Raw genomic sequence first — 27,381 nt, 5'->3', positions numbered from 1 at the left:
AGCAGTCTAATGTGTTCTCCGCACAAAGCATTCATTAGCTAATTGATGTTTTATTGTTTTTCATTGTAATCAGAAAATAGGACGAGACCAAATATTTAAGAACACTTTTCAAGGCATCTATTCAGACCAGAAGATCTGTAAAGACTGCCCTCACAGGTTTGATCTCCTAGAAACTTATTGAAATAAACAAGCTTAGTCTAATTTGCTGTTGATTAAAGTGTTTTTATAGACTTGCCTTTGGGTAGCCAAGATATTTTCGGTATTTGTAAAATCAGATTTTATATATTACATTTATTTATTTATTTATTTACTCTTGACTTGGGAATCAGTTTGCAAAAATTTCCAGGGATTCTTTAAGATTTAAAAAAAAAATAATAATAATAAGTTTGAGAAATGTTTTAGGTGGCAGCAGGTTGCACAGTGTTTTTTGTTTTTTTTTTCATTTTTATGTATTCTTTCTCGTTTTTATCCTAAATACAGCAATGTGGAAAAATAGCACGTAACATTCTTAAAAGCACTGATTCCAGTGTATGCTTGTAATGCAGCATTACAGAGTTTTTTTATCAATATATTTTTATAATTTTATTTATTATTATTATTATATAGTTCTGAAATTTTACGATATTTTTATAATAACTTTATGTTGCAGGTATGAGCGGGAGGAAGCCTTCATGGCCTTAAATTTAGGAGTCACATCTTGCCAGAGCCTGGAAATCTCACTCGATCAGTTTGTGAGAGGCGAGGTTCTGGAAGGCAGCAATGCTTATTACTGCGAGAAATGCAAAGAAAAGGTGAGAGCTCTGTTAATTTACTAATGTGTGATAATAATATGTTCTACCCTGAGGTCTGCCATCTGCCGCTTGTAGCAAATCAGTTTTTTAAAAGAAATATTTGCAACATATACTTAATTTAATCCTTTGTGTGCCTTTCATGTTTGACGGCTAACCACCCATGGCGTACATGGTGACGATCAACCACTAAAAATCACTGTCGGTTAAGGAGCCACCAATCAGCACCACTTTCCTCCACATAGTTTCATGTGATTTTCTTTTACACGCAAAAGTTTTTATTATGGACTGAAGTCTCGTGAACTGCAAAAAAAAAAGAAATACCTGTGCGCCGCTTCCAAACCTGTTCTAAGCGTCTGAAAACATTCAGCCTCGGCAGCCGTCACCGCTTGACTCTTGTGTTTCAGAGAACCACGGTGAAGAGGACCTGCATTAAATCCCTGCCAAGCGTCCTTGTGATCCATTTGATGAGATTTGGTTTTGACTGGGAAAGCGGCCGTTCTATAAAATACGATGAGCAGATTAAGGTGAGTTATCTGACTTTACACGTTACAGCTACTGATCAATGAATGGCGGCGTGTAGTGGTCTGCAGGGTCTGGGGTCAGTGAATCATAACTTTCCTTTATCTGATACTTAATATTTCACAGTGCACTAAAAACGGGCATGCTATAGTTGCCTGGGTCCACAGTTAAAATAAGAAGCATTGACTCCATTGTCTGTAATGTGTCATTTTAATGATGCTTCCATTTATAGTTCCCATGGCTGCTAAACATGGAGCCGTATACGGTATCCGGGATGGCTCGGCAAGATTCCAACTCGGAGGTTGGTGAGAACGGGAGGCAAACAGATCCACCTGGCAGCTCCCCACGGAAGAAGGTCGCTCCGACTGAAAACTACGAACTGGTTGGCGTTATAGTCCACAGTGGCCAGGCACACGCCGGGCACTACTACTCCTTCATTAAAGACCGCAGGTATTTGCTGCCCCTACAGACAAACTCCACATGCCTGCAGTTATAATGTTACATGAACATATCTGATTATTGTTTTAAACTGTAATGGCCTACTCCACGTGCCCAATCTATTGGTGACTGTCATTATTTTGGCCTCTGTTTTTATATTAAAAAGATCTCTTTTCAGAATGGGGTAGATTTATCAAGGCTACCAATGGCCAACCCCAAACTGAAGCCCCTTTAACTGTATGTTAGTAGACTTAAGGATTTTGGAACAGAGGGTACAACTAGCCATGACTCCTAAAACTCTCCTCACGTCTCACTTTTTGTCCCATCTTTCTACGCAAATGTTTTAATTGTCTTCACAAGCATTATGTTTACACGCAGTATAAATATTTAGTTGACATTTCGATCACTGTGTAATTTGCAGGGGCTGCAGTAAAAGCAAATGGTACAAGTTCAATGACACGGTGGTGGAAGAGTTTGATCTGAATGATGAAACCATGGAGTATGAATGTTTCGGCGGGGAGTACAGGCCAAAAGTCTACGATCAATGTAAGTTTGCCGTTCTGTTGTCGGTATTTTTTTTTTTTATTTAAAGAGGACAAAATAGGGACAAAGTTTTGCTGTCGTTGAGCAGCTCCCAACAGTCATCTTTCATACCCCCAGTTTAAGTGTAGAGATGCTGGAAGGTCGGGGACTTGGTCTAAATGTCCCTCACTCTTTGCTGTTCGATTATCTAACAAGATCCGCGATCTGTATCAGCGCAGAGTTTAGTTGTAGTACACCTTTTGCTTTTTTGATTAAATAAACAAGGAAGTGATTTATCTGATTATTATTGGGGACATACCGTCATTCCTTATACTGGTCCTTTCCTGATATACCTGCAATTTAGACACCTTGACACTTTTTTTTTCCTCCCCCAAACAGCCAATCCCTACCCTGACGTGCGCCGGCGCTATTGGAACGCCTACATGCTTTTCTATCAGAGAGTCTCCGATCAGAACTCTCCAGTCTTGCCAAAGAAAAGCCGCGTTAGTGTGGTGCGCCAGGAGGCGGAAGATCTCTCGCTGTATGTATTCGTAAATACTGCTGACTTAGCATTCTTTTGAAATCCAGTCCGAAGTCGCTTACATTGATTGAGTTTCAATTGCAACGTCTTCTTTCCAGTCTGACGACTTTCTGTTACGCTATGAAGCTTGATGTGGTTGTGGGCAGTAGATGTTTGCCTCCCTCAGATGAATAAGAAAACGTTTTACCCTTTGCTCCGTTTCAGGTCCGCTCCGTCATCGCCAGACATTTCACCCCAGTCCTCCCCTCGCCCTCACAGGACTAACGACCGCCTTTCCATCTTGACCAAGCTGGTCAGGAAAGGAGAGAAGAAAGGCTTGTTTGTAGAGAAGATGCCACTGAGAATATACCAGGTAAAATGCACAGTTTTCGTTGTACGTGGGTCATAAAACCCCTAAAAGGTGCAATCGTTATTTTAGGGGTGAGTAAAGCCAACGGTGCTCGCTTCACCAGTCCCTGTCTTTCAATCAAATGAGTAGCCCAAAGTACCAGGTGATGCCGGTAGATCACAGAAGGGGACAAATCTTCCACATAGAAAGATTCATCGGGGCACAGAATCTTTTTTCCGTTTCTATGGCAACATTCTATCGGCGCATGCTTTTGTGTCAAGTGACAATTAAGTGTTGATAGCAAAAATTGTAAATGGGGGATAGTAGGTTAAAAAGCAAAAAAATCAGCTTATTTTTTGTCTCCCAATGTATATCACAGGCATAGGACTACTGTAGCAAAAATAAAAAACTGTAATATCGCCGAATGTAGATCAAGCAAATAGGACTAGCCGCAAAAGAATTCATTTACGCTGCACGAGAAACATTTTGTTACAATTTGGTTTAACCGTATTGCATGGATGATGATTAGATTGGAACTCACTGCTAAAATGCTGTCTTGGGCCATTAAGCAGACATAAAGGCGGCCATATATACTGTGTCTCATCTTGCCGAGTGGGCAATAAATTCAACCCATTTTCTTCCTACCGCCTGTTCCGGTAAGTCTGATTTAATAACCGAACGAAACTCTCTGATCATTTTTATTCAGACGGTGAGAGACGAGAACCTGAAGTTCATGAAGAACAGAGATGTTTACAACAGCGATTATTTCAGTTTCGTGCTCTCCCTGGCATCGGTGAATGCTGTAAGTCATCCTCATTATTTTATAGAATTTGTGCATTTTATACACCTTTCCCCCCATCGTTTCAGACTGTTATTACATTGTCGTGTTTTATTGACTTTGCCCCATCTCCTGGCCATTTGTTATCTCGATCTCTTCAATCCAGCTTCCCTGTCATCCTTCTCTCCCCCCCTTTTTCTGCCTGCCTTCGAGTCCCAGTTTCTATATATAATCCACCATTATCTTCTGTCCTTTTTACTTTCTTGTCGCTATCCCTTCTCTCTCTCCTTTTCGCCATGCGTGCGAAAAAGACACATAACAGATTACCGAATCTGTCTGTAGCTCCGTTAGAATACGCGTCGGCTTCCGCCGGGATCCGTTGACAGGCCTCATAGCATAAAAACATTAGAAAAATGGCATAAAATCAGCATAAGTCCTATGGTTCAGACTTAATAGGACACCCTTTAGTAATCAGAACGAGTGAATACTGCTGAGAAACAGCTGATTTGGGACACCCGACTTCTAATTTATATATATATATATTTTTTGTTACAGACCAAACTCAAGCACTCTATGTACCCATCCATGGCGGAAGTCAGTGCGCAGCTAGCCATCCAATTTCTGTTTCACACCTATTTCAGAACAAAGAAAAAACTCAGGTAAGGCTCTTAACACGGGGGCTTTCATACAGGACCAAAAATTGCCCACCAAGTAGCTTATGTTGGTACTCAACTACTACTCCTTTGCTTATGTAGGTTACTTACCTACTGTAGCCCTTCATGGCCAATGATCATCCATTTCTTTACTCTTTATTTTTTTTTCTGCAAAATTTTGTGACAACCATAACATGTAAATAGCTTTTTTCTAAATATATATTTTTTTATATTGGTTCTAGGGTTGACACTGAAGAATGGATAGCCACTATAGACGCCTTGGTCTCCAAGAGCTGTGAAGCCTGTCAGTGGCTCATTGAATACTTTGTTAGCACAGAGGGCCGGGAACTTATCCGGTAATTTCAGAGAAACCCTTCTAAAAGACTAACACGTATCACTAAAACAAACATGCGCCTTCTTTCCTGTATTAACCCCCACAACACCATCTGATAGCCCCTGAGTGACTTGATGAGCGAGCCTGGGCTGTAACTCCAGACCACCTTTACGTAAAAGCCGGATGTGATCGTTTATATATATATATATATATATATATATCAAATAAACGGTTCCATCATTTCATTAATATGGGTACAAGCTGTGTAGCTTTCCCGTGTTAATCTTCTGTTCTGTCCCTTAGAATCTTCTTGCTGGAGTGTAGCGTGCGAGAGGTCCGGGCAGCCGCGGCCACCATCCTGGAGAAGACGTTAGACGGCGCCTTGCTTCACAGGGATAAGGTGAGCAGCCCTCGCGTTCCCAGATATCAGCCGCTCCGCTATGGAAAAACCCAAATAACGCTGTGACCTTCTCTCCGCCGCCGTCTTTAGGTTAAAGGCAATCATTTGCTGATTGAAATGCTGCTCAGTCTGCTAGATAAAGATGTACCGGAAAGCTGTAAAAATTGCGCCCAGTACTTTTTCCTGTTCAACAACTTTGTGCAAAAGGTAAAGATTAGCTAATCCTCCCAGATTATATTCATGAGAATCAAACGCCACGGATCTGCATCTCAACTGGAGCTCTTTATTGATGTGTGTGCATAATTTCTCTTATATCTTTTTAATTTGTTTTATAAATTTATTTCATGGCTATAATTGTTCTTCCCAAATTCAGCAAGGGGTGCGTGCCGTTGAGCTGCTCCTACGCTACTCTGCACTGAAGCATTTCGTCAATTTCTTACTTGGTCCAAATCGACAGAACAACCAGGTAAGCATATAACGCTCGTCTGTTTATATAAATGCACGCTTATACTTTGGGAATGCCCTTCTTCACGTTACAACTCGTTCTTTCTTATCAGAATCGCAGGTGGAGCTCTCCGCAAGCCCGCGAGTTCGGTTTCTTGCACAACACCATAGCGCTGCTAGTTCTGTACTCAGACGTGTCTCCGCATAGGACGGCCGGTAAGACACCGTTCATCTTTTAAAAAGCTATTGACAATATGTAATTGCAGCCTCAACTGACATATATGGGGTATATATAAGTCACTTTATGATAGCTGGGTGCTTATCAATCTCTCATCTCCAATCGATGATGATATTTTGGTTCTCTGTTTCCCCGCGGGTTTTCACCAGCTTACAAGGACATAAGAAATGTTTGAGATACTCCCTCCAGATACGAAACTTTAAGGGGCCAATTTACTAAATCCGACAGCCTCGCCTAAGAATGCTTATTGAAGCGCTTTATGAGTTCTTTAGCATCCATTCTTTAACAAGAATAAAAACACCAATTACTTACCTTAAGGAGAAGCTGCAGCTCCTTGCCCTCTCAGTTCTCGGACCATTCTCGACGCCGGTTGCTCGAAGCGTGCATGATGGTCTCTCTAAGAGGATGACAATATGTAGCTAAAGTTATTGTTTTATGTTAAAACATTAAGTGTTCTGGTTAGTTACACTATCACTAGCTAATTACTAAAAAACCAAATCGGCTTACCTAGCTACCTAGCTGTGGAAAATCATTGCTATTTATGGGTCGCACAGAACACAGAGTCCTGCTCCAGTTATTAAGCAAAATACAAATCCATATGCAAAGTGAGCAACCAATTAGGTGCCTGTACAGAAGTGTTTTCGGAACACTGGATATTTGGTAATGTATGTGGAATTGTTATATCGGATTAAAAGCTGCTGTCTGGATAGATATTCCAATAAACTGTTGCGATCTACATCATACTCTGTTTCTTTTTATTTCTTGGTCAGCCCCTGGCTCATTTAAGCCGCATACTCACATTAATATGACCTGTCCTCCTCTGGCTCTCCACACGGAAGTAGAGGCCTTGATGTTTATGCCAGAGGGAAAGCCTTATTTGCTGGAGGTGAGTAAAACCATCATTCCTTTTTACTAGCATTATGCAGAAATTGGCGTGAATGGTGCACAACTTGCAACAGCCTTATGAAATTAGCGATGTTAACGTAAATATACCTTTTTCTCCTCCCTCATTGGCTTCATTTTATCCCTGTTTTACAAAAGTTACCGTAGTATATGGGGAGGCAAGGACCAAAATTAATGAATACGATTTTTGACAGAGCTTCTTCATTTAAGCTTTCTTTCTGTACAGTAAAAGCCTTTAGGCGACGGGCTGTATTAATATATAGTGTCTGTCCTTTTAGGTGATGTTTCCATGTGGGAGCTCCCTGGGTCCCTCTCTGTTCTCATCGAGATGCTTGTGTACTGGTGTTTCTTTTTTTAATAAATAAGATTTTTGACAGAGCTTCTTCATTTAAGCTTTCTTTCTGTATGAAACCGAGAATATTTGTTAATGACCTTTCAAATGCTTTAAGCTTTTACTTCAGAACAGCTTCCCGTCCCGAGCTGGTTTGCATGGACTCCTCTCACCCTTTCTTTTGTACAGTGAAAGCCTTTAGGCGAGGGGCTGTATTAATATATAGTATCTGTTCTTTAGGTGATGTTTGCCATGCGGGAGCTCCCTGGGTCCCTCTCTGTTCTCATCGAGATGCTCGTGTACTGCTGTTTCTGCAACGAGCCCTTCTCTCTCACTGTGCTTCATTTCATTAAGGTAATGGCAGCGCTTGGCTATTTAATAACAATTAAAAAAAAATATTTTTGGAATATGTATGTTTTTATTTGTATGTTTAATGACATCAGCTAGATACCTTGTTGAATAGTTTCTTAAAGAAATATTTCAGGATTCCACTGTATGTCTACCATTGCTGTGGTTAATGTTTACAGTAGAGCTTTATTCCATTCTTTTGGAGTCCCCCCCCCCCAAAAAAAATCTTTGTGAGGGGTAGATCCAAGGCTTATTAAAAATACAATATGCAAGGCAGCACTTTTTTTTTTATGTGCATTGCTTTATATGTTTTCTGTCTCACTAGTTATTAAGAAATCACTGCTTTATACTTTTTAAAGTTTAGAAAAAGTTATAACTATCATAGTTAGGCTGCCCATCTGAAAGTGTTTAGCCATATTCTGCAAGACTCACGTTCAAGGTTTTAGATGTTTTAATTTGATTTACAGAATCAGCTGGAAACCGCACCGCAGCACGAGCTAAAGAACTTGTTTACTCTGCTCCATGAGATTTTGGTAAGTGCTAAAATAGTTACGGGCTTCCCTGATATTCGTTTGTAGGGGCTAGAGAGCAAGTGTTCCAGATTTTTTACTTTACAGCATAGAGGGAAGATATTAAGTATTCACATTGGGAGTGGAACGAATACTCAACAAAGCAAGAGATCAGCGCACATCCGGCAAATAAATAGTTAAAAGCGCCTATCTGAGGGGTAAATGTTGGGGATTCCGTCACATTATATGGCCATATATTGCTTAGCCCACCACTGGGTCAAAGTACCCCAATTTTGGCAGGAATGTATACTGCCGCCCTGCCTTTATTTTTAATCCAGAGTGTTTGCGCTTCACAGTGACTGATTGATTTATATTCGTATGTATTTTTTTCTTTCACGCAGGTTATTGAAGACCCTCTACAGTTAAAGAGACTGAAGTTTGCTTTTGAAGCAAATGGATTATTAGGTGAGTAGACTGAATATTTTACTTATAGGACTTGACTAATAATCTAGTTGTTTGTAGCACCTTCCTGTTTGTTCTAAATACACCAGCCAGATCATAAATAATAATTATATTAAAAGCCCCCCAGCCTTCTTCGTAACTTTATCCAATAGATGCGGTTGTACATACATGTAGATTGCACCCGCAGCCCAGGTGCGTGAAATAACATGACATATCCCAGGGTAGGCACGCATAAGAGGGATTGAAATGATGTAAACATGCTAAGAGAGTAGAAGATATGTCCTCACGTATGCACAGTTTATGCACCCCTTGTGCGCCCAATTTGGAGGGCTACAACGCCAAGCAGCCTTTTTTTTTTTTTTTTTACATTTTGTCACTGGAGTTTGATGTGTGTGTTCATTGAGGTGTGAATCAAGTAAATCGATGATTTTAACCCTATGTCCTCCTTCCTTTCACAGCTCTGATGCATCACAGCAACCACGTGGACAGCAGCCGCTGCTATCAATGTGTGAAGTTCCTTGTTACCCTTGCCCAAAAGTAAGTGTGAAAAGTTAAAGGACTCATTTAAAGCAACAGATGCATGATGGGTAAATATGGGAGCTGAGAGGCAACAAAGTCAAACTTAATTGTTGCAAGTATTAGAAACTTACAGACAAGACTTTATATATATATATATATATATATAATGTGTGTGTGTGTGTGTATATATATATATATAAAATAAACACTAAACTAAGACACGTTTATGCTCTAGTCTGTAGTTTAATATAACGGGGAGAATGCAAGGAAAATCACAACCTTTTTGTTCTATTGTGCCTCAACCTGTCATCCGTTACCACTTTGAAAGTTTTCAGGATATAAACAAAGTTGGTTTAAAAAATATTATGAATATTATACAGGGCTGTGTAATAAAGTTTTCTTTATCCCCGGAAGGTGCCCTGCTGCTAAGGAGTATTTTAAAGAGAATTCCCAACACTGGAGCTGGGCCGTTCAGTGGTTGCAGAAAAAGGTAATAATGTATTATCTGTCACCTCTGGGAAATCCTATATTAATGTCCCGGGGAGCGGGAAATTGTTACGTTCCTATTATGTATGTAAAGATTACTTGAATGGTTATCACCATTACGGAGGTTTTTATAGTGCATCAAACCATAAAATGTAGGATTTTGGGGAAAGCGGCTTTAAAAATTTTTTGTTTTTCTTGGATGTGTTTTCCGCAGATGTCTGAACACTGTTGGGCGCCGCAAAGTAATGTGTCAAACGAGACCTCAACTGCTAAAACCTTCCAACGCACAATTTCTGCACAGGTACGTGGGCATCAGCTGGCACCGGGTATCTCACGCCACCTGCACATGATATTTATTTAGAGCAACCTCTAAAACAATTAGCAATAATCAAACACCTTCAGGTTTCGATAGATAACAGCTTAGCAGAGGATAACGGGAATGGCCATTTCTACAACGGCTACGATGGGCGTGAATTACAGTTATTGCTGTTAATTAGGAATATTTTTTGGGTTGTTTTTTTGGTCTTCAGGATACATTGGCCTATGCCACCGCCTTGCTAAACGAGAAAGATCAGTCTGGCAGCAGCAATGGATCTGAGAGCAGCCCAGCCAATGAGAACGGGGACAGGAGCATGCAGCAGGTGAGGAATCCGCCGCTTTCCAAGGCTCATCTTATCCAGGGTCTGATTGGCTCACTTCCTGGGGCCAACTATGTAGTGCCTATCCATTTCCATTCACGTTTTCCAGCTCATCAAACTCAAAATATAGATACTTTTCACGTTCTTTCGTGTGTTCGCTTACCTCACCCCTCTGGCAGACAGAAGAGGTCCCAAGCGACTGCACAAAGCCCCGTGCCGATACCTCCAAGGTATCCCAGATGCACACAGGAGCAAAGTGTCCGTTTCCTTAATGCCTAAATTTCTTATCAGAAACAGGAACTTCTGAATTCAGTTATTGATCCCTTTATAACTTTCTCTATTTTTTTTATTTTTTTTTGTCTCCCCCCCCCCCAGGGTCCCGATTCTCCCATGGTAATTTGTGAGTCAAAAAGTGACCTTGATGACGTGGATCCTTAAAAACATTCTCCGCACTCAAAAGAAGGAGGGTCCCGATGCGCTGTCCAAGGAACGCACTTTGAGAACCACAAGAAGTTTTTCTTTCGCTTGAGAACACAGCTCGGTTCTCTCTTTTTTGCAGGACATCAGCTAGAGGACTTTATTTTCTTCTGAGCCGTCTACCCGAACCTGCGGCCGATGCCGTGCTCCGAAACTGCCCGGTCAAGGAGAACGATTTTGCCACGTTTTTCGGCATTTAAACCATGGAGGAAAAAAAATATTTTGTCAAGATTTTATTTGAAAACAAAATGGCAAACTATTTTTTTTTTTTTTTTTTTTAAGTGAACATTAAAATGAGTGAATGTAAAAGTGTTGCTTTTTTTCTGTAATGCTGCAAAGAGATTTCTTTTGGTTTTATACAAAATCTGTCAAATCACGACTGCATTTAGGTGCATACGGCAACTTTTTAACCTTTCGATATTACTTAGGAATCTTCAAAATGATGTAAATGTGTAAGAGACTTAAGTTTGCCTTGTACAAATTTAGTATAAAATGGAATTTATAAAAGAAAGACCTTTGTATTTAATATGTCTCCCATAATTTGTATAGCTTTTCAGAAATATAAAGAAAAATGAGAACCTTACGAACACCATCTCAGATCTGTTATCAAAACTGCTGTATATATTCATGAATAACATTTTTTTTTTTTACTTTTCACTTTACATACTGCAAAATTAAGTGCATAGGAATAAAAGATATGTTGGTTTTTTTTATTATTTTGGCCATTTCATGTATATGGATTTTAACTTTCTAATTATGAATTTAATATTCACCGGACAGTTTAGTTTTGAGAAATGAATGTTTCCTTTTTATTTTATTTTATTTTTTATTATTATTTTTAATATTTTTATTTTTCATTTTTTTTTATTTTAACATAAAAGTGTCAGGTGCCACCAGTTTGATTTGCTGTGAATTTATTTTCTAGTCCTCTGTGACTTTGAACCTTCTACAGCTGGTCAAACGTTTCTGCGTTATAGGTTTGTCACCTAAGAGCAGATATTTTATTATGAAAATTTTAATTTGCACGTAGGGGATTTTGTTTTTTCCAATCAAAGAAAAATGGCATTTGCACATTTATTTTCACAAAAAATATGACGTTATTTTTTACAGAAGGGTTGTCTGAGGGGGTCGTAAGACCCTCTTAAGATTGTTGGGGGCTCCCAGCGCATGCCTTGAATCCAATAAGCTCCACTGTGCTCATAGTTCATTATTTTTTCAATATTCCAGCCCCCCTACCAACGCTACTGATACGTGGCCCCTCTCGGTAAAGTATCGGGCAGCCGTGATCTGCCTCCTCGAGGAAAGTGCTGAAAACTTTTATATGATCTGAGCAGTTAACGCACTTTAAAGTAGAATTTAGAAGAGGAATCGGTTCCATTATCTGTATTTGGAGACATATTGAATAAATTGCAGTCTGATCCCCGGTCGTTGACTTCTGCTCTGCAATCACTTGGGAAGCCGTCGTTTTTGGTTGCATATGACAGATCGATCGAGTGCGTGGGGAGGGCTGGGTCCTTGTTTGAGTTTTGTAATATACAATAAAGAAAAATTTCATCCAGTTGTCATTTCGATACATTTTACCCAATTTTATTCTCCAAATAAACTGGAATCTGTCTGGATCCTTCGATGATTGCTCCGTATTTCAGTGGAAGAACAGACTAAGCAATTTTGCTCGTTTTTGTGCCAATGAATGTTGCTTTTATGTGGCATTATATAGTGGCTTAAATTTGTTTATAGATTTTTGTGGATGAATTCATTGTGTTCGATTACAGATTCGACACGGCTGGAAATAGTTTTTTTGTTTTATGATAGGCTTAAAATTCGCAATACCTTTCAGTGTGATAGAAACATAAAATTTGCCAGCAGATCAGACCCATTCGGCCCCCATCTCGGCTGCCCGGCTCTCCTCAAACCTTAATCAGTCCTCGGTCTCGCATGTTTAAATCCCCTCACTGTATTACCCTCTACCACTTCTGCTGGGGGCCTGTTCCACTAATCTACCACCCTCTCAGTAAAACTTCTTGCATTACATCTAAGCCTAGCCTAGACTAGCTTCAGCTCTTTTCCTCCTAATTCTCCTCCTTAAAAAAAAACCACAAAACCTCCCTTCTGTACTCAAAATCCCTTTAAAACAATTAAATGTTTCTATCCCACCCCCTCCAACTTGCGCATATTGGGTTCCCTTAGTCCTTTTTATCCCGCAAACCATTCCCCGTTTTAGTGACTCTCTTCTCGGAACTCTCCAGAATGTCGGTATCTTTGTGGCTCTCCAGAAACGGACACGAAACTCAAGGTGAGGTCCGACCGGAGATCTGTAAACTGTCAGAACCTCCGCCCTCTTCCGGCTGCTATTTATTTAAGAGGCACTTCAGCTTTAGCTTTGTAACACGCCTGAAGAAGAGACCAAAGTATTTTTAAAAGTCCTTGCACCTAAGTCTATGCAACCAATAAAGGTAGAACTTTGACAGTTTCCTGTAGAACGCATTATAATGTCCTGCCACTAGATGGCTCTGTTGGATTGCTATAGACATGATGGCAAAAAAATTAGTAACATTGATTTTGATGTGAAAAATTGTTAATTAATCCATCTCCTGTATCTTCATAGAATTAAAGCTAAAAGGGACATTTTTAGCAACACAAAAAGTTTGCCATAGTCTGACCAAACAGCTGTTTAACCAGAGAATTATAAAATATACGTTAGGCAGGGCAGAGAGGATTTTCATGTACTTTACGCAACGAGTCTTCGCATACCCGAAATAAATATTTCTATGCGTTAAATAATCCTGACAAAAATTCTTACATTCATAACTTGAACAAAGGCATGGATAGCAGGAGATAAAAACACTTCCCCCCCCCCCCCCCCATTAATTTAATTTATAGATTTACTTTGTCAGGGTCAAGTAGAAAGAATTATCTCTACCCCTCTGAGAGTGTCCCGAAATTCAATGAAATGAAACACAAATTCCTAGTTTAGGATTTAACAAAAATATATGGTAGTTCTGTCTCATTTCCCAAATACACTATGGATTTATACACTATATACTCAAAAACAAGAGGTAATGTTTTTAGGCAGCTGCATATTAGCCATTTGTATGAGCTCTCTGTGTAGTGAGACTTTGTACTGCCGTTGGTAAACAGTAGAATGGCTTAATCTTAGTCACCCAGCTGCACAATCTGGCTAATGAAAGTCTATGGAGGAACGGACTTCATTAGCATTGCCATAAAGCATCAGCTCAGTGTGGTGTTTGAGCCGGGAAAGTCACCCAAAATATCACATGACTGACAGCAATGGCCGCCTCCAGGTCTGCAGATAAAGGCAGTTTATTGGGTCAAAATGTTGGACTTCTCCTTTAAGGTAATATCACCCTGAATTATGGTCGGGGGGAAAGAGGTTTTCCCACAGATGCTGTAGAACCACAAGTCCCATGATGCAATGCAGGTTCCTCTGATCTATATAGATCGGCCCACTGAGTGCAATTTTGGGGCACTTCATAGTAAATAAGGGTGGTGGTTCAAATGTTATAAACCGTAAAGAATGCGTTTTGAGTTAAAGCCCCATAAAGTAATAATGCAGCGTCTTCTAGATTTATTTAGTGCTGGCGATTTAGATGATTCACGAACAGATATCGAGATTAAAATGAAGAATTCCGCCAAGCGGAGACCTACATTCCATGAATACAGCGGGGAAAACACAGAATACCAGGAAAACGCGAAACAGAATGCAGGGGCTGCATCCACACAGAAATTATTTATACGTTCCCTTTAAAGTGGTCTTTTACAGAGGTTCTTTATATTTCCTCATCAAACTTGAAGGCTTTTGGGACAATGAGGACCACCCAGCAGGACAATCCACCCCTAGTCTAGACAGCCAAAGCCTCCAACATTTCAGGTGTCCAAACCATGGTTGGGAGTATAACACGAGGTGGGAAATGGGAGTGACAGGGGGTGGGGAGGGGTGTGACAGGAGGCGGGGAGAGGTGGAGGCTGATGCCAGAAATGGGCGTGTCAGAGGCGTTCTCAAACAGCCACCTCTCAACGCTCAGCTTCAGAGTGTGGCGGGATGGCCGGGCGCTAGAGCTCCTTAGGCCAGTCAATGGAGGACCTCGCCAACCGGCCTATGACTTCCATTACCCACAAAAGGGGGACAATGGGGCAGCACAACACGACAGTGCCCCAAAATCATGAACGCCCCTTGGATTGTTGGGAGGTATGCAGAAAGTTACCAGTTGGAGTTTCCTCTTGAGTTTTTTTTTTTTTGGTCTTTTCTAAGTAAATCATCCTCTTGATTTCCAAAAAAACCTAATAAATAATAAATGACGCTTAAGGAGAAAACACAACTACTCTTCAAGCAGGTCGCTGGGTCTATCAAACAGACGATGTCTTCTGATGTGAATAATACAGGAATAACGACATTGTTGTTTCTTTAGAAAGTGAAGAATGTGGATCGCGACATCGGATGCAGTTCCTAGAAAACAATTTTTCAGCGGATGAAAGCGGATCTCGTTTGTGCTGTAAACAGAGCGTTGATACAGAACATATGACATTAGTATGTCAGAACGAGTATGTCGGCCAGATGTGGGAACCATGTTTCTGGTTTAGTTTAGAGGAATATGCGATAACTTGCAATCTTCTTCTAAAATCATCTGAGATTAGCCTGCTTTAGGTTTTAAGGCAGCGGAGGCCCCCGGCGAAAGTTTTTTTGAGTGTCTTATAGTAAATGAGGTCAGATATTTTGTAAGGCCACAGAAATGAATTGTGTTTTGGTAACATGAGACCCGTCATTACCCAACAGATGGTGGATATTGTTCATGTATGGAACATGATGGCCCTATATAAAACAATAAATAATAATGATATTGTCATATCCCAGCTAATGGTGATACCAGAACAATCATGAGGTGCTGGGAGCTCCATTCATTTTGGGGGTCATCATGATTAACAGGGGTTGCCCGGGGGCAAGATAACGGTCGGGGGGGCAGAGAGATCTCTCTTCACGAATGAGCCCTCGTAAAGCTAACAGAAAATAGTCCACCATTTATGAGGTCAAAGGTTTCAGATGTCCAATAGAACACATATGTTGGGGGACAGGGATAGATGTGGGAGGGGGGGTGGTGAGATGGGGTTAGAGCATGTTTCTCCCACTTACCTTAACTCCCTGCCCATCTCATGGGTCTCAGCTTCAATGCGTTGCGTTACGCTACAGACCTCCATCTATTTTACAGCTGGTTGGGCTGGCCAGGTGAGATCACGGGATCTCCCCAACTGGCCAATGATCCCCAATGTCCACAAAACTGGCGCAACAGGGCAGCTCCATGAGACACTGCCAAAAGCCGGGACTGTCCGATGGAAAATATGACCAGCTTCCCGAGAATCCCCAGGAAACATGCGACCCGTACTGTAATTATGGTTGCTATAGTTGGTCATTATGTATGTTTTAATGTATCTTCTGACCCAACTTCATATTCTAGTGAGGTTTGTGCTCAGTACTTTAATATACATTCATCGTGGTGGGGCTGTTTGGGGCAGTAGATTGTCCCTGTGCAAATTCCGTACTGCCTGGGGAGTTATATTGTTTATCAGGAGGACATCCAGGTGGATGGACAGAGGTCAACGAGTTGTTCATTGCGCTCTGTCTACATGATTGATTGCCTTCCATAAATATCTTGAGGGTATTACTCGCCCCCAGATCTGTTTGGGCTACCTCCATCAACCAAAGGCAAACATTACCTTGATTATTTATTCTCAGATATCTCTCCATAATACTTTTCCAAATTCCCAAAAAACATATTCTACAAGAGTGGGGGTCTTAGTACTAGTAGCAGAAAGAGGGACATCATGATAACGCTTGAGCTATTTCTTGTCAGACCTCACCTAGAGTATTGGGTCACGGTTCCGGAGACCTCCATCTCCAGAAGGAAAAATACGTTCTGGAGAGAGTTTTGAGGAGGGCGACTAAAACGGGGAATGGTTTGCAGGTTAAAAAATATCAAGAAAGACTAAAGGATCTCAATAAGTGCAGCTTGGGGGGGGGGGGAGAGGGGGAGATAGAAACATTTAAATACTTAAAGGGATTTAGGAAAGTAGATGGGGTGGAAAAAAGTTTTACTTTAATGGAAGGGTGAGAAAAACACACGGATGAGGTGAACCGAATGGGGTTTATCTGCTGTCTAATCGTATGTTTTATTAAAGGCGACCTGTCCATTGCCCACGTGCCAGGTTGGCTTATTCTCCATAGTCATTTCAGCCCAGTGCCGCACGTCCTTAAAGGTGCAGCGCCGAGTTATGATGTCATATCCTGTAAGGATGATGAAGTGCAAGGATATTGTTCCAATGCATTTGGTAGCCATTGGGCTGGCATACGCATTGTTCACCTTACAAGTTCCATCGATGGGCGGTTTGCAAACGTGAATTTTTTTACAAGTAATCCTTCTTCTCATAGCGCTGGATGTTTAGACATTAACCAGATGCACATTTTCTGATATTTTCTGGGAAAATGTTAATATTAATATGCGAAGCTTCCTCCGGGGGATCGCTATAAAAATAAACGCAAATCTACATGAAAGAACAATGAACACGGAACACACACATTCAATTACATCGCCATTTATTTATATATATATGTGTAAATCTGGAATTAATATGCTAAACTTTCTAAGGCAGTCCAAGGGGCCAGTATGAGCCCTTATGCTCTATATGTATATAGCTTGTCTGTTTAGGTGGTGAGTAAGAAATGATTACAGGATGGTTACAATGTTATTTCAGCGCAAAAGGAAAATTACTGGGAAAAGACAAAAAACCTAAAAACTATATATGTTGCTTGGTGGAAAAGTATTCTTCTAAATTCACCTTTTACCAAGTAAACAGGAAGAGATTTTTATCAAGGGTTACACGCGCCCTAAAGAAAAAAAATTAAATAGAAGTATAGAATTTGCCGGCAGATCGGCCCCCATTCGGCCCATCTGGTCTGCCTGTTTTTTTCCTGCTGTAAAGACTTAATCCCATACATGTTTAATGTCCCTCACTGCATTAGCCTCTACCACTTCTACTGGGAGACTGTGCCATTTGTCTACCTCCCTCTAAGTAAAGAAAAAAGTTTCTAAACATTACTTGAAACAGAAACAAATGTTTTTTTGGGGGGGGTTTAGGGACAGTCAGGTTGTGACTGAGATACAAATTAAAAGCATCAAACCCTAGGAGAATGTCTTGGTAAGTCACAGTGACGTAACGCGGGGAGGAGAGGGTTTGGCAGCATCACACCGCTTCTCCAATATTATGATGTCATACAGATTTAAGCGTCCGAGAGTCTGACTTCAGTTTTTGGGATGGCTGGTGAGACTTGCCCGTATTACAGGTAGAGGGACTCCAGCTGTGGCTGACATCCAGCAGCTCCGTCTTATTGCCCATTTTAGTGACAACCGGCAACGTTTGCACGTTTGTGCCGGTGAAGGATTCCAAAAGTCGCCATGACCATTTTTGGTGCTTAGTGCTTTGACTGTTTAAATCCCCGGTGATTCCCATCAAGGGCAACAACTAAGGAGCGGCCGGACACCGTTGCCCACCCTGCGGCAGGCGCTCTGCTGCTGAGAAAGCTTTTAGGGAACCTGGGATGGTTGGGAAGATCTTCTGAGCTGTAAAATCAGCGGTGGTCTGCGCCGTTGCATGTGGCCACCTTGAGACGGTCAAAGATGAGCTCCATGAGGTGGCCATGCCTCTGGTTCCTGCCCACCTTTTGCCGTAACCCTCAAAATGAGTGTCCTTGTTTGGACGCCTGACTTGTTGAGGGGTATAAGCCAAGATTGGGGTACTTTGATGTGGTGGCATGGCCATACGGTGTGATAGAATCCCTAATAGGTATGGTTAGGCTAAGTGGCATATTTTCCTTTGTCACCACCAGCCCCCCTCCACTTCATCATCCTAACAGTATATGACATCATAACTCGGTCCCTCTCTATGGAGAATGACCGGACCTGGCACAGTTCCCCCATAGTGTTAATGGGCTAGTTTGGGCGATGTCTCTTTTCACCGGCCCCCGTAGCAGGGGCCCTACCGGTAGCCACAAAGTATTCTTGGCATTTGGGAAGCAAGAAGCTTGTAATTGGGGATGGTCCAGCCGTTCCACGTCTGCTCCTGTTTTATTAGCACTTGTGAGAATTTGTGTTTTGCTCCCAACGCGATTCCCAGCCAGATCTGAGGAAAGAAAAAAAAAAAAACAGCAGAACTTGGCCCGTAATTTCCTCCAAGTCCTGAGAAAATCCAAATATATTAAAAAAACACATTTCTTTTTTAGAAATATTTTGCTGCCAAGAACAAATTATCAATAGAAAGTATTTTTCTTCTATGTTTCTTGCTTTTTTCTCAACTATTTACTTAGGTTCATTCCAGAAATAACTTTCGTTGAGTGTGTTATCGTGTCTTGTAAATATTTTTATGAGAAAAGACTGGTAATTAATTATTCTGTTATTTTGAATAAGTTATATGGTGCAGCCCCTGAGTTGGGGTGTGGGGGGGGGGGGTTAGCTTTAAATATCCCGAAACAGGAAAAGTTTCTTTTCTAAACCATTGGTTTTCAGGCAAATTGCGAATGGATGGTAGATCTGTCCGATAGTTTCCATTTTTCAGGTGTTTTTACCAAATCAAGAACAACCCCCGAGGTTGCCCTTCTTTGGGTGGTCCGTGATGAGGGTCTGGTGGGAGCTTTGTAGATTCCTGAGGGCATAGACATTTGTAAAAAAAAATTAACGGGGAACATAACTCCCCCCCTTGTTCATACCTGGCAACTTTCTATATGTACCGACCCTGAGACTCCTAAAATATTAACCCTTTAATTTCCCTTTGTGAAAATTCTATGCGACGACCTGCCAAATATGTTACCCAAACGGCCCTTATTCCGGCCCTCATGGAAACCTTGACTCGTCATTATTTAAAGATACATAAAGTCACCTGCATTCAAGCAAATCAACCTTAACATACCGGGAGCAAAAGCAACAATTGGGATCAATATATGATCACTGAAGATTAAAATAGGAATCTCCGGAGCGCGTGACCTGAGAATCTGCCCCTTCTCCCTGGGGCAATCTGAGGTTCCTAGGTACAGTTATATTGCTGGCAGGGTGCAGTGACCTCCAGCGACCCGTTCATTAACAAAAATGTACAAAGAACCAGAGGTCGTCCTCATACGCAACACAGGAAGGGATTCTTTACAGTGAGGGCAGTAAAGGTATGGAATTCACTGCCGAGAGAGCTGGTTCTATCAGATACAACAGATGCCTGCACAAAGGGTGAAAGCAGAACATACACGGCTAAAAATGACAGAATAAACATTAATATTTTAGAGATTCTTTTTCTCGTGAGATCTGTTTTTCTAGAAAGGGCTCGGTCTGAGGTGGGACGCACACGCTTTAGATATATGAGTTTCCAATTCAATGTCTTACCATCCAAGCAGGAGAAATGCTTTCCTCTTACGTGTGTCTCCTGACCTATTCATACCATAAATCATGCCGTACCAACTCATGGCACTGCCCGCCAGGTGCCACCAAACCAGACAGCAGAGGACATGGTTAGATGAAACCGGACGTGGATCGTGATAACGGACTATAAAAGAACAATATATGTCTACCAAAGACACACTAGGGTAATTCACCGCAAGGGGCATGAAGGGGAAGTGGATCATGTAGTGGGACGTGGTAGAGGGTCCTTAGACCCTTAGATTTATGATATTAGTCCCGATTTTGGGACTGCATAGGCATCATTTTTTCAGACATTTGTAGACTTTTTAAATAATTTCCACGCGTGGCTGTACTTTCTGCTACTATTTTGTTTTAAAGGGAATAAAAGTTAATTAAAAAAATATAACTTAAGGATGTTGCGGGGGGGTCAAGGTCCAAGCTGGGGGAAACACCTAGACATCAGGTTCATTAAGGTCTTTGCTATGAGACAATCATTGATCCGCTCTCATAACTAATTAACCATCCAATTAAAACAAACTGTTCCCATGAGCTCACCTCTTCTTCGTTATTATTCTGTTTGCTTGTTTTTTTCATTCTGACTTTTAAGAAAATTAATTAAAACAAAAAGATTAAAGAAGCCAATTTAACTAAAGTCTTAATTAATATAACCCATTATTTGAATTGCATATCTTGGCCTCCAAAATCCCGACGCAAATATTAAAAAGTAATTATGAGAACGTCGAGTTTCTTCTCCTCTTTGCCTCTCTTGGTGACCATACGTTCTAGCTAACCAATATTTAATAAGCCATTGGGTGCTACCCCCAAGTTTAAATTCTCAGGGCACTCAAAACAATGGAATTAAGCTTAAAACTACTTCTTATATGGAAATAGATCTTTTCTGTCTTCTTCTTAATTCCCCCAAACCTTTGAACGCTTCAGAACTTCTAATGAATGATCCTAGAGGTCGCAAGAACGTTTGAAAGTAGACCCTTGGTAAAAATTTGTACATAGCCCGGTTTAAGAAACCATTTAAAAGAAAGCCATATTGAATTCATTTTTTCAGACATTTGAAGGCTTTTTTTTAATCGTTTCCATGTGTGTCTGCTACTCATTTTTTCTTTTTAAATTTTAGGGTCTGTTTACTAATTCTTATTTTTTTTTTATCGTGATCTGTAAGGTTGACGCATTTGGAATTTCATCCGCAGCTTAGCATTTTTATTTTATATTTCCGTAAAGGAAAAGAATACAAATATATTTTTTTTTTAAATGTATTAACAAAATGTAAAAAAAAAAAAAAAATAATAATAAAAAAGAAGTATCACTTTATGAAATGTGGATATTTGATGCATTTGTTCCAGTAACCCGGAATGTTTTACTAGACATCATATTTGACCTATACATTCGCTAGCATAATTTTTGTTAGCATTAAAGGTCAAGGACCTACTTGCTACTTAAGTTTGCCTGTCCAGGAGGTAAGGGACAGGAATGTAGCTGGATAGATGTTTTTTTTAATAAATACAAATAAATAAAATGCATTTTTTTAAGACCGTTCTATACCAATGCAACTTAGTGCAGCTCTACCTCCATCATTCCCAATTTAAACCCCCTACAGACAACAAATAAGGACATAAATTATAAATTGTCTTTATTTCTATAGTAAATAGGCAACTGTACAAAAATAGAGTTTTATTGCATAAAAAAAACAGTAAATAAGATTAATATCACTATTTAATATTGCTATTTTAAAAAAAAAAAAATTACAAAAAAAGTAACAGTAGGATTTATGGTAATTTGCAGGTTGATACATTATGAATGTAGCCAATAAATCAACTCAATAGTGGTTACAAAACAAACAAAATAATGAAATCTTCCTCTGCAGTTATTAACGACCGCCGTAACAAAGTTGGATCAATGCATTTCCTAGCATCTTAAATAATATTAATATCACAATACATACAAAGTTAAAGAGATAGGATCACTAAGTAATAAATAGGTTTTGTTGTTTTTTTTAAAAAAGAAAGAAATATAACAAATCCACACAAAATACAAATAAATAAATAAGTTAAAATGTAATAAATAGCTATAAACATTATGAGGAGTGATGTATGGTGGAATATGTATGGATGAAGTAACAGATCTTTCTGATGGGGATCGGTGGAGAACCTTTGGTGATAATGGATGGAACCAAATCATTTTGACCAACCTTGGTCCATGTGTTTTGGCCTCAAACACCCTACGCCTCTTTTTGTTTTTTTTTTGATTGAGTCCTCAGTTGGATCAACAAAGAACAAATGGAATGTCTTTTTGACCGTTGGGAAATGAAGGGACTGGATTGTGAAATCCCTGACAACAGATCGAACTCTTGGTTCTGAATTATTTTTGACCGTGTGCATCAGCCGTGAAGGCTCTGTTTGTTATGAGTTAGAACTTCAGGATTCGTTACATAGGGCGACCTGTTGCATCACGCTTGGTATGTCCTTACATTGCTGGAAACCCAAACCATAACCCAACCTCCTAATGAGTTAATTCAGGGGGATCGCTCACTAAACAGTAATTTACCGTGAGATAAGGAATCTCATCTATGTATTATGAGGGATCAATACAGCCCGTCTCGTAGGATAAGTTACCGGGTGTAGCGTCTCATAATGTCCGCATAGTTAACGAGGTGAGATTACATTTTTCAGCTTGTTTAGTGAACTTTGTAGGAGATGAAAACGTTAAGATCATAGAACCATTCTACGAAGCCTTGTTTTCAAGTCGGTGGAATCCATAGACTTCTTCACTGCTTAACATCTCCACCCCAACAAAGCCATTAATGAACAACACTTATTCTGTATTAACAACCCTTGCAGATCAGAGGTTTCTTCTAAACTGTCGCTAACTGTCACAGTAACTGTTTATAATTCCCAGTCTATAAATTAAGATTTACTTAATTTGGAGAATTATCTACAGATTTTTTTCTGTGGGACACCTGTTTTTTTTTTTGCCTTTTCTCTTCCAAGTTATTTCTGTTCTGTTTATTTATCTGCTGGTATCTAATAAACCCATCCAGCTTTCAGGGCATACAAAAAAAATCTCCAAATCAGTCCTCCGGGATATGATAGAATCGAGACTAAATATTCCAGAATCTTCCATTCAATGTCCCTTGCAGTGAAGCATCAAAATCAGTGCTTCACTTCAAATGTATTTTGTAATAATCACGAAGGGATACTTTATTACCAATCAGGAAAGTTAACATTTACATCTAAGAGCAGCTAATGACAGTCTGAAGGATACGTTTTAACAATACAATGGGTAAGCCCTAAGAATGATTTTTGGGAAAGGTTTGAGAGCAATATTTTTCATGCATTTCGTTACAAAAGTGTGAAGGTGGAACAGCACCTTTACAATGTTTGGGGGGGGTAGTCTTTGGTTAATTAAGGTCTTTGTCATGAGACAATCATTGATCGGCTCTCATAACTAAATAACCATCCAATAAAAACAGACTGTTCCCATGAGCTCATCTCTTCTTCATTATTATTCTGTTTTTTTCATTCTGTCATTTGGGAACATTAATTAGAAAAAAAAAAACTAAACAAATAATATAAACTAAAGTCTTAATTAATATATCCCATTATTCGCATTGCGTATCTTGGCCTCCCAAATCCCAAAGCAAATATTTAAAAATTAATTATGGGAACATTTAACCAACATTGGGTCCTACCTTCAAGTTTAAGTTCTCAGGGCAATAGAATTGAGATTACAAGTATTTACTATAGGGATATAGATCTTTTGTCTCTTCCTCTCAATTCCTCCAAACCTTTGAAAGCTTCTGAACCTTTATTGAACGATCCTAGAGATCACAAGAACATCGGAAAGTAGACATTTGGTAAAAAATTGTAGACCACGCTACCTACATGTAGGGTGTTTAAAAAACCCTTTAAAAGGAAGCCAAGGTGGCAACACATTGCTTTATCATCAGATAAACTCATTCTGTTCCATAACTAAACACACAACACTTTCACATCAGTAGTGAGTAAACCTATACGGTACTCAAAGGGATAACTGCAACAAGCGGTACACAAACAGTCTACATTACCAACGGCGACACCAAACAGGACTATGGAACCCACCGAGTCTGAGTTTGCCTCCAGCTTTGGTAGACTTGTTGGGGAGTTGGGCTATTGTGAAGCCAAAACCCCAAAACACAACAATTCAGTAACACAAGGTATATTTCTTCCGTAGAATGTAATAAAATTAGGGTGGCTCCAAAGCTCTAAAAATGTTTATTCTTTTGTGGTCTGCAGCTTATTACCCTTATCTACACCCCTCTCAATGACACGCCATGTATCATTCGAAAGACCCATGTCTTATTGGAAAGACCAATCCTCCTACTGAAAAGCCTGACCTTGTGCATCATTTTCATTGGAAATAATGACCTTCCATGGATCTTCTTTATCGATACAGCTCAATGTGATAATTACCATGGCAACCATGTCATTAAGTAACTCTAATTATGAAGGAAATGGATGGCAGGACTTGATTTTAAATCTCTGCTATCATATTACCTCTACTGCGCTTAAAAAAAATGAGAGAAAATACCAAATAAAAGTGGTCAAGTATTTATAATTTCAACCGACCAGTATTACTTCGAGACCAAAAATAACTTATACTTAATACTTCTTCCTCACCTACATAAAACCACACGGGGGCCGCTTGTATTGTAAAGAAAGACCAGCAGCAAATGTGCAAAGTACAGAATCCGATAAAGACTTTCCAGGAGAGAAACAAACGTTTGCTACGCAACCAAAATTAAAGATTTGCAGTGTTCTAAGGATAAGAAGTTCAGTATTTAAGTAAAAGGTTTCCTTTCTACATTCTGTGCCCGACGCGGACACATTTTTCTCGTTACAATGTTGCTCATCTGGTGTGCGTTTGCCACACTTAACACACTTTAGTCTCAGACGTACCAAGACCCCTGAGCGATCTCGCTGTGCTGTAGAACGCAAACGAAGACCAGGATCGGGCCGTCGCCAAGCTGGAAATCTTTTTTTAGGTTTTGACCCCATTGCAACTGAACAACAATAAGTTGCACCTTTAGCAGCAACACAATGCCAAAAAGATAACTTGTTGCTAATAACCCTTCTCGTTGAGCCTGACCTGGCCTCCTACCGGGTTACTTGCATTCTGCATGAGAGAGGTGAAGGTTTGCTGAACCAAGAGTCCGTTGTATCTTCTGACAATCTGAATCCACTTTGGCAATGATGCTGGTCACCTATCGCATCTCCCAGTCGTCAGCGACCTTCTGAACTCCCTCAGTCTGCATGCTGTCTACTCATTGCCGCTAGCCGTGAGCTAGCCTCTCCTTCTTCTATGATGTTCTCTCTTCCGAGATCAGGAATCAGCCTACGCATTCGCAGTCGGCGGCGGATAACGTGTAAACCACTTTCCAGTTGTTCTGAACGTCCATGAACGACACGGGTTGGAAGCGCGTGGGTCGGCAGCACGGTTGGTCGCTAATCCGCCCATGGCTGCGATGGTTCACCTTCTTCTTCTTTAGGAGATTGTTAAGGGTCACGTCGTAGTTGCTGCGGTTGCTCTGGCAGTTCCCGCTACAGTAGCTGAAAGTAATAGATTCGTCGGAATCGTAGCCCAGTTCGAGGTCTCGTACTTTGATCCGTAGCTTTCTCAAGCTGCACTCTTTGCCACCAGCTCCTCCGGCCTCATCGGAACCTTTCCTCGACGACGTTTTCTTGTTCCTTTTGGGCTTCTCAGAAGAACGCTCCAGGCGAAACAAGATGTCGAGTTGTTCGTCGTCACCGTTTCCTTCAGATGTTAGGTTCTCTGTGGACCAAAATCAATCATTTTAATTAAAACCCAACATTTTCTGCGCATCCTAACGATACCGACTCAAAATGAAGCCCCCGGTTGTACATGGACTCATGGGTCCAAATGCATGCTTCATACCCCAAATAATTCTTCTAATTTAAGGCCAATTTGGGAGATTTATACATAACGGTACAATCACCATTAACACAATCCCTCTGTCTTTTGCTGATACTGAATTTTATGTCCAAAGCATTTTTATTTTTTTTAATACTCGAGAATAAAAATAGCCATTTTTTCATATCTTAATTAACAGTCCAGATAAAGCCAAGGCTGGTATAGTTCAAGAAAAGTGATCTAAAAATAGTAAATTTTGTTACTTTTTATATGTAGCCAGCAAGAGAATTCTTAACTCAAAAAAAATAGGTAAAAGGTCGTACGTTATGATTAATCAATACTTCGGCACAGGTGGCCAAATAAGAGAACATTCACATTCAAAAGTGTTGCACGGAACACTTATCTTCTAAGTCATAAACCTAACATGCTTTCAAAGTATGCTAAAAAAAAAACTCCATCATCATCTCAGATCCCAGCTTTGGAGACATTTTTCCTACCCCTGCTTACCAAATCGAGGACTTTGCGTAGAACTAATGGTTAAGTCCGTTTTCTCCTCCTGCGTGGGCTCCATGCTGTTTGGGCTAACGGTGCCGAATGTTTCTGAATCTGTCTCATGGCTGGACTGTCCTTCCATACTCAGTTCTGGAGTGGGAGATCCGGTTATCATCGCGGACGACAGCAGCAGCGCAGCTACGAGGGTCCAGAGCGTTACCTGAAGACAGGAAAATAGGAAAATACTCATTGTATAGAACTGCGGAATAAGATATTGCTACATAAATCATCCGATAATACTTATTATTATTATTGCGGCTTTTAGGTCTGTAGAACCCAGCAACCATTCGAGCTCCTAAAAAAAGTTGGGCATCAGGGGGAGGAACAAAGGGCACTGGAGTCCAACGAGAGACCGTTCCTTCTAAAAAGGGACATTTGGAAGGCAACGTTACAACCATGGGGCTACATTGGGTTGAAAAGGTTGTATTTTCTTGTTGCGTCGGCAGTTAACACTTTGCTCGAGTTAGAGTTCCCTCTATGAACCCAATTGCCAACTAGCCGACCCCCCATATGTCTCCAAAAACGACGGCATACCCTCATAAGTAAATTTATTAAGTTATAACTCTGCGTCTCTACACCCTCTTGCCTTTGCCATAATTTTGTGTGAGTTTTTGGTTTACTCTCATGAAATTAACCCATTAACATGGTTTATAACGAAGCAACGTATACATCTGTAACTAAGAATGTCCTCCAACCGAGTCCAAGCGTGTATTAATAGTCTTCATATGTTACGTCGGATCTTTTAAAGCGTAAGCTCCCAGGTTTCGGACGTACCTTACAGCTCCAGGGTGGGGTTGTAACA

The 27,381-nt window shown here is 40.4% G+C and overlaps 1 protein-coding gene across 2 annotated transcripts in view; it reads left to right on the top strand.

Moving 5' to 3' along the window:
* Positions 1–10,620, top strand: part of LOC149282143 (ubiquitin carboxyl-terminal hydrolase 24-like) — a 47,373-nt gene extending 36,753 nt beyond the window's left edge. For both annotated transcript variants that reach the window (XM_089498558.1, XM_089498557.1), the window contains 23 exons: positions 74–156; positions 650–791; positions 1,196–1,315; positions 1,543–1,760; positions 2,170–2,294; positions 2,670–2,811; positions 3,016–3,163; positions 3,846–3,941; positions 4,473–4,576; positions 4,813–4,926; positions 5,208–5,304; positions 5,395–5,511; positions 5,678–5,770; positions 5,862–5,964; positions 6,757–6,872; positions 7,461–7,574; positions 8,036–8,101; positions 8,479–8,542; positions 8,998–9,076; positions 9,473–9,548; positions 9,759–9,845; positions 10,075–10,185; positions 10,558–10,620. In XM_089498558.1, coding sequence (XP_089354684.1) covers positions 74–156; positions 650–791; positions 1,196–1,315; positions 1,543–1,760; positions 2,170–2,294; positions 2,670–2,811; positions 3,016–3,163; positions 3,846–3,941; positions 4,473–4,576; positions 4,813–4,926; positions 5,208–5,304; positions 5,395–5,511; positions 5,678–5,770; positions 5,862–5,964; positions 6,757–6,872; positions 7,461–7,574; positions 8,036–8,101; positions 8,479–8,542; positions 8,998–9,076; positions 9,473–9,548; positions 9,759–9,845; positions 10,075–10,185; positions 10,558–10,620 — 2,478 coding nt within the window. The remainder of the gene's footprint in view (positions 1–73; positions 157–649; positions 792–1,195; positions 1,316–1,542; positions 1,761–2,169; positions 2,295–2,669; positions 2,812–3,015; positions 3,164–3,845; positions 3,942–4,472; positions 4,577–4,812; positions 4,927–5,207; positions 5,305–5,394; positions 5,512–5,677; positions 5,771–5,861; positions 5,965–6,756; positions 6,873–7,460; positions 7,575–8,035; positions 8,102–8,478; positions 8,543–8,997; positions 9,077–9,472; positions 9,549–9,758; positions 9,846–10,074; positions 10,186–10,557) is intronic.
* The last annotated feature ends 16,761 nt before the right edge of the window (positions 10,621–27,381 follow it).

This window comes from Sceloporus occidentalis, unplaced genomic scaffold (genome assembly GCF_023333645.1).
Source record: "Sceloporus occidentalis isolate IW3139 unplaced genomic scaffold, rSceOcc1.0.p SCAF_122, whole genome shotgun sequence".
Taxonomy (NCBI): domain Eukaryota; kingdom Metazoa; phylum Chordata; class Lepidosauria; order Squamata; family Phrynosomatidae; genus Sceloporus; species Sceloporus occidentalis.
The sequence above is the reverse complement of the archived record's forward strand: the minus strand, read 5'-3'. Positions and strand labels throughout refer to the sequence as shown.